The sequence below is a fragment of the Harpia harpyja genome, chromosome Z (assembly GCF_026419915.1).
Source record: "Harpia harpyja isolate bHarHar1 chromosome Z, bHarHar1 primary haplotype, whole genome shotgun sequence".
In the NCBI taxonomy this organism is placed as follows: domain Eukaryota; kingdom Metazoa; phylum Chordata; class Aves; order Accipitriformes; family Accipitridae; genus Harpia; species Harpia harpyja.
In genome coordinates this window covers 11,775,568-11,789,425 of record NC_068969.1, presented here as the reverse complement: position 1 = coordinate 11,789,425, position 13,858 = coordinate 11,775,568, and the positions used below count along the sequence as shown (strand labels likewise).

At 38.1% G+C, this 13,858-nt stretch overlaps 1 protein-coding gene across 3 annotated transcripts in view; it reads left to right on the top strand.

Moving 5' to 3' along the window:
* The window catches only part of EEFSEC (eukaryotic elongation factor, selenocysteine-tRNA specific), a 129,334-nt gene that overhangs the window by 26,443 nt on the left and 89,033 nt on the right, over window positions 1-13,858 (top strand). For 2 of the 3 annotated variants that reach the window (XM_052776856.1, XM_052776858.1), the window contains exons 2-3: window positions 8,447-8,654; window positions 12,536-12,632. In XM_052776856.1, coding sequence (XP_052632816.1) covers window positions 8,447-8,654; window positions 12,536-12,632 — 305 coding nt within the window. Of the gene's footprint in view, window positions 1-4,580; window positions 4,714-8,446; window positions 8,655-12,535; window positions 12,633-13,858 lie in introns of those variants that run through there. The other variant, XM_052776857.1, reaches the window with a different exon arrangement.

The following is a 13,858-nucleotide window of genomic DNA, read 5'->3' as shown; positions in this document are numbered from 1 at the left end:
CTCTCTTCTATAGTGGTGGAAACTGCAGAAGCATTCAGACATTTCTCAGGCTGGTACTTTTGATCTCCCTCAGTCAAAGAAGAATAAACACCTCAGAATAAATCTTCTCTGTAACCATCGCTGCTGACTGAGCAGTGTGAGTCCTTGCTGTTCTCCGAATAAGTAAATCGGGGAGTCATTGGAAAATAATAAGTTGAGAGATGTCAACAGCTCAATGCTAAATTTTTGTCTGTCTCACAGGGTCAAGTGTATCCTTTTTTTCCTCATGTTTTCAGAGTATCCCACCTCAACTCCCAGGCCTTCTGTGCTTGCCTGTTTTGCGCTGGAACGCCCTGCTGCTCCCCTCGCACTGCAGCTCCTGACCCAGAAGTCTGACAGAGTTCACATGTGTTTCAGAGACTATAAACAGAAGCATGCAGTGAGAAAACTTACTCAAAGTATTATTTACTTTGTAGTAAGAATAAAACGCTTGGGGAGGGGGAAAAAAAGGGACTTAAAAATAATTGGTCTACATGCATAGTTGTTCTGCCCAAAGCTTGCCTTCCCATAATAATGAATTACTCAGGCCTAAGATCTCGAGGTGTCCCTAGAAAATGCATACGGGCAAATCTTGTTCTACACTCTTGAGTGTTTTTTGGTTGGTTGGTTGGTTTTGTTTTCTTAAGTGTTTTACCTCTTACAGCATTGTCTCCTCATAAAATGGTTAAGGTTGGAAGCAACCTCTGGAAGTCATCTGGTTTTCCACCTTAAAGGTGGGCCAGCCATCTCTAAGTGGGCCACCATTAAGCTAGATCAAGTTTCCCAAGGTCATTTAGGGCTTCCTGGATGACCATGTGTACAACACTTCTCTGAAGATGATAAAGGCAATGCAGGACTCCTTACATACTAAAGTCTTGCGAAGGATCTCTTGATGACCATCTTTCTTCCTGTGTTGCAATGCTTTTTTTGAGAGAGTTTTCACTTTAAGGTTTGTTTTTTTTCCTCAATAAGTCGTCAGTTTGATATAAGCTTATTCCCATGTGCAATATTGCAATAGCTAGAGCATATAATAATAAATTATTGGAAGATATGCCTCAGTCTTTCTTAGTGTGACCTTCATGGAGGCCTTATCAGCTTTGTTCATGCTATTTCAGCATGGTGAATCAAGCTTATTGACACACTCTAATCATTATAGGCATTTCCTCCCTTTGAAGAACACAGACTTGTTTCTGACACATAGTTAGAACATAAACAAGTAAGATCCTTGGATGACTTGACAAAGGAGAGGGTAGAGGCCTTCATTGCCTTTATCCTCTTCAGGACATTATTGCACACTTTTTCATCTGGGAGAAGTAGCATAAAGTATATTCCAAGTGGATTCTTGTGTTGAGGTCTTTTTGCAAAAGAACACTTTTATTCCTTATTAGCAATTATCTCTTTCCATCACTGGCTATTTGTAGTTGAGTGGAACTCAGGATTACAAATAAATAACTGTAAAAGACAGGTTAATTTGACATATAAGAAATGGACTTAGAATTATGCCCTTATGGTCATCCTGCTTTTTCTTTGTAGCTCTCAGTTTAGGGAAGACCTTAGGGGCTGGTTTTCATTTAAAGGGAATTTGTGCAACCGGTGGTTTCTTTGTTGTTCAGAAATCAAATATAATGCGTGTAATTCTGAGCTTTACTGGGCGTTCAGAAGTCTTGTGGGTTGCCAGTCTGACCCTCGCTATCAGAGATATTCCAAGCTATCAAGAGTTTGAAGCTGCACAGCTCCCTGGTTGTGCCTACAGCTGCTGAAATCTTTAGGAATGGCATGCCTGGGAAACAGTGGTGGGACACTTGAACTCCATGAGTTCCTGTTCTTTTCAAAGTGTTCCCTAATGAAAGTTGTGGTGTGGGTTTTGATCCATGATTTGCATTGCTTTACAGAGGGTTTCTTTATGTGTAATTCATGCACTCCAGTTGTGTGCATGTCTCTCTCTCCCCTCATACCTCCTACTTATGTTTAAATTTGGGAGACTTCCTGTCCTGTAAAACATCTTCCTTATTCATCACAATGCCTCCCCTAAGGTACCTAGCAAAATCCTGTGTGACTTGTAGCGTCTCCCAAGGTGTTACTGTATATGAAAGCAGGGCATAATTTAGTTGTTTCTGAGTAAAGATTCCTAACAAAAAAAAAAAAGGGGGGGGGGGGGCTAGGAAGAGGGAAGTTTCATACTCACTGCATGATGTAGACAATATTTCCTGAGACAGGAGATACTAACCTCAAAGAATTTAAAATAAAACATTGATTTTATTATTTTTTTGAAAGGGGAATAGGGGAGGCAAAAATGGTAGAATAGTTGGTCTTTTTATCCGATGTGCAGATGAAATTGATTAAACCTTAAAAACTCGCCTCAGTCCACCCGGTTTATTAATTGAAGAATTTCCTCTTCCCCAGAATGGGAAGTGCACATTAAAACCGAGCTTTGCCCCTGAGTAGCAACGATACTTGAGAACGGTACATTTTCTACAATCCTATTTTCTCTTCTGCACTAGAGGAAATCCTAACATGGTAAAAAGCATATTTAAAAAAAAAAAAAGTATGTTTAAGGAAGTCCTCTTTCATTTCCTTGTAAAGCATGAAATCAAATTATAGCCTGTGGCCCACAATTTTATTTTATTTTTACATTTCAGATTCTGTTTTCTTCTTCCTTTCAGTGCCTGTGAGCAGGAGTTGTACTGTTTGTGCAGTCAGCTAGAAAGATTACCACAAACAGGACAGGGACACAGTAGCTTAAAGAAGCCATGAGTTGGAATCTGTGCCTATGTTCCGTGCTTGCGTGTCATGCAAAGCCCCCCCCTCATTCACACAGGGACTTGACCCCCTTTTCTTCTTCCTTCCACTAGCCCAGGTTTTACTGTTTGGAGCCAATTTGGCTTTATCTTGATGGATTACGGGGAATCTAATGCAATACTAAACTTATGGTTGCCAAAATAGTAGTACTTGTAAATGCTCTAATATTCTTGATCTACATTTGTTGGAGAGAAAACAATTGAGATTCTGCCTGTTTGTTGAAAATGCCTTTTGGTTCTCTTTTTCAGTAAGGATGAAATTGCTAGCTAGTTTAGTGCTTGGAGTTTATAACTGAATGGTTCTGAAAGTGGGCACAGTGCACATATAATGAAATAGTACTAAGCTTTTGGAAATGATAAAGTAACACAAGAGGCTGAAATGTTTTGGTTTTTTTCCCATAGACCTAATAATGCCCTCTGACTTGCTGTAAATGTTGTGCTTTGCCCTATGGCTCCATCTACGCACAGCTCAGTCTGGGAGTTTGGGTGTATAATTTATAAGCATGCAACAGGTTGCACAAACAGAAGGTATTTTGTGCATGTACTTGCAGAACTGCAACAGCTTCTGCAGTTGGGGTTGAAGGGCATTTGTTAAGGCGTAATGTTTGGTTCCAGAATAAACAGGGCAATTATAGTGCTTTACAGTTTTTAAAAATGCAGCTTGTAGGTTGGGTAGTCACATGGTGTTTCCCTGTGAATACTGGTATAGCAGATCTAGTTTTACTAATTGTATGCTTTTGCATAAGGATGTGAAACAGTAGTATGTAAACGTTGCAGAGTTTGCTTTAGCTTTGGTGGGCAAAATCAAGTGTGCTTTATTTGTATAAGCTGCATGGAAATCAAAGGTGGATGTGACACTACTGAACACATTTACAAGGAGTGAATCTAATGCAGGGGATGAAGGTCTGCAGCCTTGTTGCTTAGAACTCTGGGTAGGCTTTTCTTCCTATTTCAGTAGAGGTTTGAAGATATAATATACTAAATAACATAAGTGGAGAGAATGCAATGAATTTTCTCCTAAAGATTAAAAGTTCATCGATACCTTTTTAATGCATACTGTTCTTCTGGGTCATCTTGTCTTTTTTTGTGTACTCAGACAGCAGTTGGTGAGCTCTTTCAGGATCAAGAGTGAGAGCTAGCTATGAATGATGTGTTGCAAGTGGTACCGTTTTGCTCTTCCCTTGGAGAAATGGAGATGATGGCCAGTTTAGGGAAACTGAGTTGCTGCCTCCTCTTTTGAAACCTGTCATAGTCTGACATCTCTGATTCAACTAGTCCTATGAGTAAAGAGCAGTAAATTACTTCCCTGACAACTGTTCATAATCAGATACTCCCCAAAATTCAGAAGCAAGAGTGGGTTGGATGCAATTGCTCAAAGCAGGGGCTAGACTTTTTCTTTCTCTTCTCTGTGAAGGTATTTTTCTTAATATCTGAGTTCTGTGTTACCCGTCACTTTTGTGGTACAAATAAGTGCTGCTGTCTCCAGGTTTAGCTGGCACTTCTTGCAGTCTTTTCTCTAGGATGCTGTGCTGCTGGTCTTGTTGCATTTTTCCTGTATTTGGCTGTCATCCAGATTCTCTCTGTTCATGTGTTATCTTTCTTGTTTGTTTTTCTTCACTCAGACTATCTACTTTACTTTGTGTTTTTGCTGTGGTTTAGCTGCTTATCTTGCAATATAATTCCCATCTTTCCCCACCCCCTTGTGTTTTCTGATGACAACTAGTTTGTTTCATTTGCTTTTTACAGGGCTACATCTGAGCTGTATGTCATCACATGAAGGATACTCCGATAGTTGATCTTTCATTTTCAAGCAGTGAGACATCACACATCAGGAGGGCTCTCTGTCTTTCCAAATGTTCTTGAACACCTCTTTCATAGATGAAACAGCAAATAAAAGGTTACACCCTTGTCTTTTTCTGTAGGGGAAATTGTTTGAATACCTTAGTTTATCATTGATTCTGTATGACCTGCTTCAATGCAGATAAAATATTTTTCTTGATTGTTGTGCTTCCTTATATGCAGACCTGTTCTTTGCGCCTCTGCTTCATTCAGAGTAATTTCAAGCCATTTGCCTGCTTTGAGGGCTCAAGGAACACTCATCTCTTCCATATTGCTCTTGTTAACTGTGTAGGGTCATATCCTGTCTCCTTTTTTGAGAAAAAGCAAAGTGTTTCAGCTCTTTTTTTTTCATTCCATTTTGCACAAGAGCCCGTGGCAGGCATTCTGTGGTCAGATAGTGCAGGTTTATTGAGTGATATTGTCACCTTGTTTTGTTCTTGTTATTGGTTTTGGAGTCTTTGCTTGGTATGGCTGTAATATTTTTATGCCTCAATTAAAAGGTCTTTCCAAGTGAGATTATGTATGTGAGAATACCCTTATAATCCATTCTCACTTCACCTTTCCTAGATAAATTTTGCTCTGCTGTAGAAAATTCTTCAGGAATGTTGTTCCTTTTGTTGACTGAAATCCAACATGGTAGTGGGTTGATTGATTACTAGTGTGATAGAGATTATTTAAATAGTGAATATGAAGTTAAACATATTGTAAGTCTGCTATTACTATTTACATGCTATGAGGAAAAAGTGTAGTGAATGAGATGTTCCACATTCAGGGGGGCGGGGCTTATAGTTTACCTGTGACCTGCCAACTTTCCTGATTAGAAACATTACATTTGGGAATCCCTGTGCACTTCATTTTGACTTCCCTAGGTTATTTCATTTTAGTATTTAATGAACTATTATGCATGAGTGAAGGGCAACTAAGGAAATGGGTTCTAGAATAAAACAAAATGTAAAACTGTCTAGAAGATTGAGAGATTGGGAAGAAGGTGAATTGTCAAAGATGGCTTATTAAACAGCTCAAAGAACAAAGTTGAGGAACTAAATCTCAGCATTATTTTTTTTGCCTTGTTACCCAAGGGTCCTGTAAACTTGAGCATTCATGTCTTGATATGTGTGAGTAGACATGTACAAAACATCCTCATGCCTCAGGGAGAATGCAGTTAAAGTATTTCTGTCAATGCTGTCCTGATCTTTCCCTTGGTTCCATGACTCTGTTGAAGGGCAGCAGCTTCCCACCCTGCTTGGGTGCCAGCTCTCCCCCTGCCGTGCTTTCTATTCCATCTTGCAACATCTCTTATGAACTGTGGCCAGTCAGCACGTTAAGGCTTTGGAGGAGGCACAACAGTTGTACTGAGACACATATTTGCAAACTTGGGTATGCTGCTGTTTCCTTGACTTGTAATATATTTTTGTCTGGAGTGTCGTGATATTTTTTCTGGTGTTTCTGGAGCTTTTCCAGGGACTATATGGTTATTTTTCCTTTGTTCATCTTCTCTTTGCTATGAAATGTCCCAAGGTAGACATTCTTGACCTTCTAGCAACTGGGCTGATGATTTTTATGGCTCTTTGAAAGTGTTGCTAATAAATTCATAAATACAGCAATTACAAGTATTTGCTTTATAACAAATGTATTCAAAGCAGTTGATTTAGTGTTTCAAGATAGTGGCTCTTGTACTGAAACTGCATATGACAGTTTGGAGGGAAGAGATACCACACCATATATAATGCATCTTATCAGCCACCCTTTTCAAAGCCATATTTGGATCTGGTTACTTTGGCTTAATTCTGGAGCATAAGGATTGCTGTGCTCTGGTAATCATAACACAGTTAGCTAAAACTTAAGCTACAGTGTTGTTATTTTACTAGATGCACTTTTTATAGTATTAATAATCAATTTGATTTCATGGTTTGGTTTTATTTATTAATTCCCCTTCATTTTAAGGATGTCACCTGTGTAGTAAGAATTACTGTGTGGTATAGTTTAATACAAAATATGGGTATTGTATTAAATTTAAAAAAACTAACCCTGCTGTATGTACTCACAAAAGTGCATGCATTCTGATTAAGTGTTTTGTCCTACTTGAACTGTTCTCATGCTGTTCATTCCCCCTGCTTTCTGTCCTTTAGATCTGCACTTCTGTATGGTGTATAAAGTCTAGGCCTTTTGTACAGCCTTGATGATTCTTGTGTTATAATTTCAGCAAGTTCTAAATGAATACAATTCTTGAAACAATAAAAATGAAAAATACTTTTGAAGATATAAAGTCTCTCCATTTTGTCATGGAGTGATATTTGAAATGATTGGTGAAAATTCTGCAGGAGCTTTGGAAGTGTCGTAATTATCCAACTAGTGCTCTGAAAGGTTTAGCATTCATTATTACAAGATGAAAGCTGTGGTAGGTTAGAAATAGTCATTTGTAACCATTTTTTTTTTTTTCTTGTTGTAGCTCCCACTCACTCATTCACCCATGCACTTCAACCTCAGAATGATTTCCTATCCTGAGTTCATGGGAATTACCAACAAGGGTAGCTGTTGTCATAGCCATTGTAAAAGCTTAAAAAAAAAAAAAAAAAAAGCAGGGTGGGAGGAAGGTTGGAGAGGGCGAAGGAACAAGGAACAGTTGTATCAATTTCTTGTTCTTCTGATCAAAAGCTTAAAGCAAATACTGAAAGCACTTAAGAATGCTGCAATTTTGCATGATTTCTAGCTTCTATCATCTTTCAAAATGTGTTTTTTGACATATGACTTTCTGGTAGTTCAGCTTTAGATTTGTTTTAGTTTTTTATGTTTAAACTTTCCCAACATTAAAGTCTGTTGCACTTTGCTTTTTTGGTATTCAGAGTACTTCAGTTACCTGGAATGAGACAGGAAAATTCTGAATGTAATTAGTGGAAGGCCCAACATCCATCAAAACCTTCCTTGAAAACTAATTTAAATCCATGAAATTCAGGTTGCTTCAATCAAAGAATTAAGGTTTCATGACAATGATACTTTGAAAAATAAAATAAAAGTAATCCATAAGCATGATAGGTAACTTTGCCTAAAAATTAGGAACTTTTTCTTGAGAAGATATAAGAACTGGATCTGTTTGTGGCTGTGTATGACGTACATATTCAAGTTATGTAGATCTGAATTGGGGCAGAATGACAATATATTGCAGGATTTAAATCACCTTGTCACATTGAGGGATTGTAGGAATTTATTTAGACTTGGGTTGAACCTGCTTCTGGTGGTGGTCATCTTGTTTTTACTTTTTTCAAATTCTGGAATCTGAAAGAAGTAGTGGTGGGAAGCAGGTGGGGACTGAGGGTTTTAGACATAGTTATGTGGCATGTAATTGGCTCTTATTGGGGTTGCTCCGAGTGTCTAACTGTCTGTGATGTTGTTGTGTGTTTCTTTGGCTGTACCATATTCTTGCTTAGCTTCTTGGATCATCTTTTTTAATCAAGGCAAATGTCATGCTTGTGTTGCTGCAAGGGTAATTTTCTTAATTTTTTTTTTTAAATGCAGTGATAACATCCTTAAACTTGAACTGTTAATATGGAGGAATATGTAACCTATCACATGCGTCCGTATCTTTTTATGAACTGATGGTAGCATATAATAACTTAAGTTCCTGGGGTCTTATTTTCAGACACAGCTGTGTATTCAATGCTTCCTTTGACTTGTGTTTTGTTCCTATTTCTGGGCATTTGTACATATTCTGGCAGTTTTTATGGAAACTATTTGAGAAAATGTTCCTTAATCTTTTTATGCTGCTGCAATACTGACTGTGAATTCTTCTCCAGGTGCCCAGATTATTGATTTGATGATGCTTGTAATAGATGTGACAAAAGGGATGCAGACGCAGTCAGCAGAGTGCTTGGTAATTGGGCAAATTGCCTGCCAGAAGATGGTGGTAGTTCTGAACAAAATAGATCTCCTTCCAGAGGGGAAGAGACAAAGTGCCATTGAGAAGATGACTAAGAAAATGCAGAAGACCTTGGAAAATACTAAGTAAGTTCACAGTAATGTTAACAGCTAGCTTGTAACAAAATATTTAACAAAAATACTTCATGCACGTTTCCCTTCTAACATGTTTCTAAACATACTGAGACATCTAGCAAAGATGATGAGAAGAGAGTGGGAAGGTTACCAGAAACTCAAATGCATCCTGAATTTGGTATAGAGAAATATTTTCCTATAATGAAGCTTTTCAGTTTAAAAGGCTGCTTGGAGTTCAGATCAGTTAAAACGAAGCCAGAATATCCAGGTGAAGAACTGTTGGGTGTTTGTTTGTTTGGTGTTTTGTCTTTTTTTTGGGGGGGGGGAGGGACGGGGAGTGGGAGCTGGATAGGTGGTTTAGTTTATGGGCTTGCAACTTGTGTTGTGATCTGCAAGTCTTTTTCACTCCAGAGAAAAGAAGGTGTTATGGCTTTTCCTTAACTGAGGGTGAAAAATGTGATTGCCCCAACTAGGGAGAGCAGAATGATGGAAGTTTAGATAATGTTATATGGCTCTGGCTGGGATGATGTTTGTCAGCCCTGTTTAGGTAAATTAATTGAAGTACATAATGAGTGAAGTGCAGTGAGATTCATGAGTGGAAATGTGGCTGTTATGAAGTGGGAAGATATCACAGACACAATATTTATGTAGTGGTTACACAAACTGGGTCATAAGGGGACACTGACTCCCACATTTGTAGCTGTTAGGTTACTTTTTGATTTGAAGAATCAAAGGAATAGGATTCAGTGTACAGAGGAGAGAATTCCACCAGGACCAAAGAAGCAGAGCTTGGTTGGATATGGCAGTTCCTGCTTAGCTTATTTGTGATTGTAGCGCAATGTCCCTTTTCAACTATGTAACTGCCACAATAGTGACTAGGAAGATCTTTGTGTCTTTCCAGCTCCTGTGTTGTTCTTGGGTCCATTCATTGTGCTGGGAATGGTACAGAGGTCACCAAGAAAGTGAAATTCTCTCTTGTGAACTTAAAATCCTATGACTTTCAGTTCTTTCTGGCAGCTGTTGATTTAAAGGCAAATAAATACAGGGTGGCTTGGTTTTCTCTGTAGGTTGCTGCCCCCTCATTTTAGGGAGACAGAAGAAGGAGATGCCTGCAATATATCAAAGCATTTTGGATCAACAATTTTTTATAGCTGTGAGTTTGTTGATCAGATTCACAGGTAATCCCAATGGCAATAGCATTGAGGTAATAAAGTTGGGAAAACTTTAGAGATAACTATCTAATGGCTTTCTTATGATTTTATTTGGTTGTTTGAAAAGTTGATGTATAGAATGTGAATTAAGCAGTATTAAAATTAATAGTTATTTTTTAATCTGTTTCTCATCTGTGCCAAGAAGTTAATGATTTTTAAGAGAATTTATCTTAATATACTGCTCAGTTTTATTTTGTCATTCTTTTAGAATTTGTTTATACTTCTTGAATGGCAGTAATTGCTGCTGCAGGTGGTACTTCATTCTTGGTTTAGTCCAAGATCGTGTTGTGAATGATTGGAAAAAAAGACCTTTCTAGTTGCATATTCATAAAAGGAAGAGAAATTTCTGTAAGGAAACTGTTGTTCAGAAATACTTTTATGTACACTGTTTGAATGAAATCTTCTCTTTATATCCTGGAGTACAAATGGGTCTTTACATCATGTCTTGAAAATTAGCAGACTTGGTCAAAACTGGATGGGGAAGCAAGTTTTCGAAACAGTTGACATGCTAACTGTGAGGTCCTTACCTCTTGCCCACTTCTAAAACAAGGATGTGTATCAGCTGATCACAACAGCTGTGATTCCACCTGGAGAGAAATGATCCTGTCACAATGTTTTAATTACGCATTTGAGAGCTGGATCCTAGGAATGCTCTTTTATTGGATGTGTGTGTATTGTTCTCGTAACAAAAATTCAGCTTTTGCATGTGCAGCCTGTGCTTTATGGTGCTTTGAAAGCACTGCTGACCTGGGCTTGATTGTAAAGTGCCTGTCCTGTTGCGTATCAGGCATGTGTTGTTTCTCAACAGCATCTTTCCTACTTGACTTTGAATTTCCAAATGCATGTTTTTTAACTGTTTTTGTGTTTCTAAACTACTCTTATTAGCAGGGCGTGTGCTGAGACCATTTGACAGCTGCCTCTGACCCCAAATACTTGGCAATGAATTTTTTTCTAGGAATAGTTTACTTTATTATTATTATTTCTCTAGACACAGAGGCATGCATGCACAATTCCATACCAGTAAGCAATTTTGAAGTCTGTTGCAGCTATAGAGTAGGTATCACCATTGATACTGGGGAAATTATTGTAATGTTGTCAGGAGATTCCATAGAAGGTGGGAAAAAAAAAATAGGCAGAGGAGAGTAACTGTCATATATTTGAATAGTTTGACACTTGTAAACTTAACCTAATCAAAACTTGCTTGTCCATGGATTGATACCAAAAATAAAAGCAAACTGTCCCTATGAATGGAATTTCTATTTTTTTCGCAATTTTTTGCACATGCCAGCTTTTATCTTTGTCCAGCAGGGTCTAAACTCTGCTGACAATAAATTGGTGTGATGGCGTAAGAGTTTTAGTAGGGCTGAATCATGTCTGGAAGTGCGGAAGTGCCTCCAAAGGCAGTATATGATTACTCCAGTTTGTTCTGGTATATGGGAAAAGGAGTAAAGAACCTGGTTCAGCACAAATTTCTATTTATTGCAATACAGTGTCCTAAAGTATTTGTATGAAAATAAATTTCCAAAAGTTTTATGATTAATCACAGGAATTTTCAGTGCACATTTTTATTACCCTTTGTCCCTAGATGCCTCAGACTTACGGCATATACACAAAGAAAATACCTTATATACTTGATTACTGTTTGGTCACTAAATGAGCTTCCTCTATAGAACTTAGAATTTTTTCTGTATCAAGGCACTGTCTTTTTCCTCCAGTTCACTCTCTTTTTGAGATAAAAATCTATGGCGGGTGGGTGTCAAAAGGACGACTACAACATTTACTTTTGGTCAGAATCTGTTACATAAGAATCAAGTATCTATGAGAACCAATCAGTTTTTGTGTTATTGCTGATTACTCTTCCATTGCTTTAAAATATATATATATATATATCTTACATGGTTAATCTGACTTCTTCAAATATGCAGTAATAATTTGATTTATAGTCTTAACTTCCCTTTCCAAAATGTAGGCAAAACAAGCTATCAGATTATTCAAACACTAGGTGGCATTTTAGGGAGCAAAAGTTAAGTCTGCTAACTGAATTTGTAAAAAAAGCTGCTGAATATTAAGGACTTGAAGAGTAAAATTGATTGTAAGAGAAAAGCTAAACTGAGGTCAACTGTGGAAGTGCTGCTCTACTCTGAACCTTTGCATGTTTGAGATCTGTGAGTTTCATGAACTTTGATTTCAGTAGCTTTAGGTCTTTCTGTGGTCTGCATGTCTTGCAGTCTGCCTGCAGACTCAGGTAGACATCATGTGCTATCTTACATTTGGCTCCCATTTTGAAGATTATGACTCTACAGCTAGGATTATAATTGTTTTAATGAAAGTTGAAAACAGTGCTAGCCTCCAGGTAAAATGGCTTGAATGCAAAGCCACTGCAGTAAGACCGGGTAACAGACCTTTTCTTCTGAAATAAACTGAAGTCTTGCTTTTGACTGCCATAGAGCTGAATCAGTAGCTAATACTAAACAGGACTGAAAATTTTGTAGTGAAGTCCAGTAGTGCAGATGCTAGTAATTCAAGAAAAAAAAAGTCAGTTATTCACTATGGGGGAAGAGCAGATAAATAGGAATTTCCGGGAGTTTCCTTGCCTTCATTGTCAGATGAGCCTGGAACTACTTTACATTGACATATGTAGGAGATCTGTGGTCTAATGGTGGGAGTCTTTCTCTCTTTCAGGTTCTGTGGGTGTCCTATTGTTGCTGTTGCAGCAAAGCCTGGTGGACCAGAAGCCCCAGAGTCTGAGAATCCGCTAGGTGTTTCTGAATTAATTGAGGTACCTGCTGAAGAATATAATAGTAAAATGTGCTTGAACTTTGCCTTAAGTCTTTTGGAGTATATTGTATTAGTATCTAGAGCTGAGGAACTTCCTGCATTTAATGTCAGTTTTAAGGAACCTGATTCTTTAGGGATTCCTTCCAGTGAATGGAGAAGTTGAGGTTGCATGTCCCAAGAGTGGATGTCATTTTTCAACTGCTAGGCTTTAATGCCTTTGAATAGCTGTGTCTTAAGAAACAGCTATCATGTGTGTTGAAATTGGTTTTAAAGTGGTAAAGAATTACTAAGCATAATGAACAAAAATAACTTTAAAATTCTGCCAAATCCTTGGTAGGTGTCGTTTTATAATTGTACCACAGTTAAGAAAACAGTAAAGTTGTGAAGTCATGCACTCAAAAGATACATGTTGGGAATTGTCTCCTTCCTTTGTGTGTGTATTATGATCCAGTGTTTAAGTGCATGATTCTTTATTCCAAACGACCCTTACCTCATTCCTTGCATGGGATGGACAGGGGTCAACCAGTGAGCAGGTAGTCTGTATTTTTTTTAATTCTCATTATTCTCTGTGTGGCCTTGTGACTCCATTCAAATACTGCTCTGCATTCAGAATGATTAATTTCCTCCTGGACTTTTCTTTGGCACACATCACTGTGGTCTTGAGCACTTGGCAAACAGTTAATTTACTTCCAAAAGACATATAGGAAGTGTAGAAGTGATTCAATCCATATTTAGGTTGGGAAGCTGAGGCACAAAGGAGTTTAGTCCACTGAGTTTACTAATTTTGGTTGCCAAATTTAAGGAAACGAGGAACTCTTTTGGGACATGCTTGTGTTCAGATCATAGTATCTACCACTTTTGATTGCAATTGTGAGTGCTTAGCACTTCTGTTAAGCTTTGGGGTTTCTGTTTGGACAGTCCGAGGTGTATGGTCAGTGATTACCTGTGGAAAGTTTCATTTTTAAGAGAATGGCAATGCATGGGAGTTCTGGCATAAGCAAGTGTAGAATCCATTCTCTAGAGGAGCACCACCTAGCTTCATGATGAAACTATCTTTCTCTGTGATACTCTGCCTTGCTTATTGCATGCCTTGCACATCTGCAAAAGATGAAAAGCATGGCCTGGCTTTACCCTGTGCCCTGAATGAGGTATGGCCTGGAAAAAACTATATGATTGTATAACTAACATTATATCAGACCCATATGAACAAGACAGACTTTAAGCAAA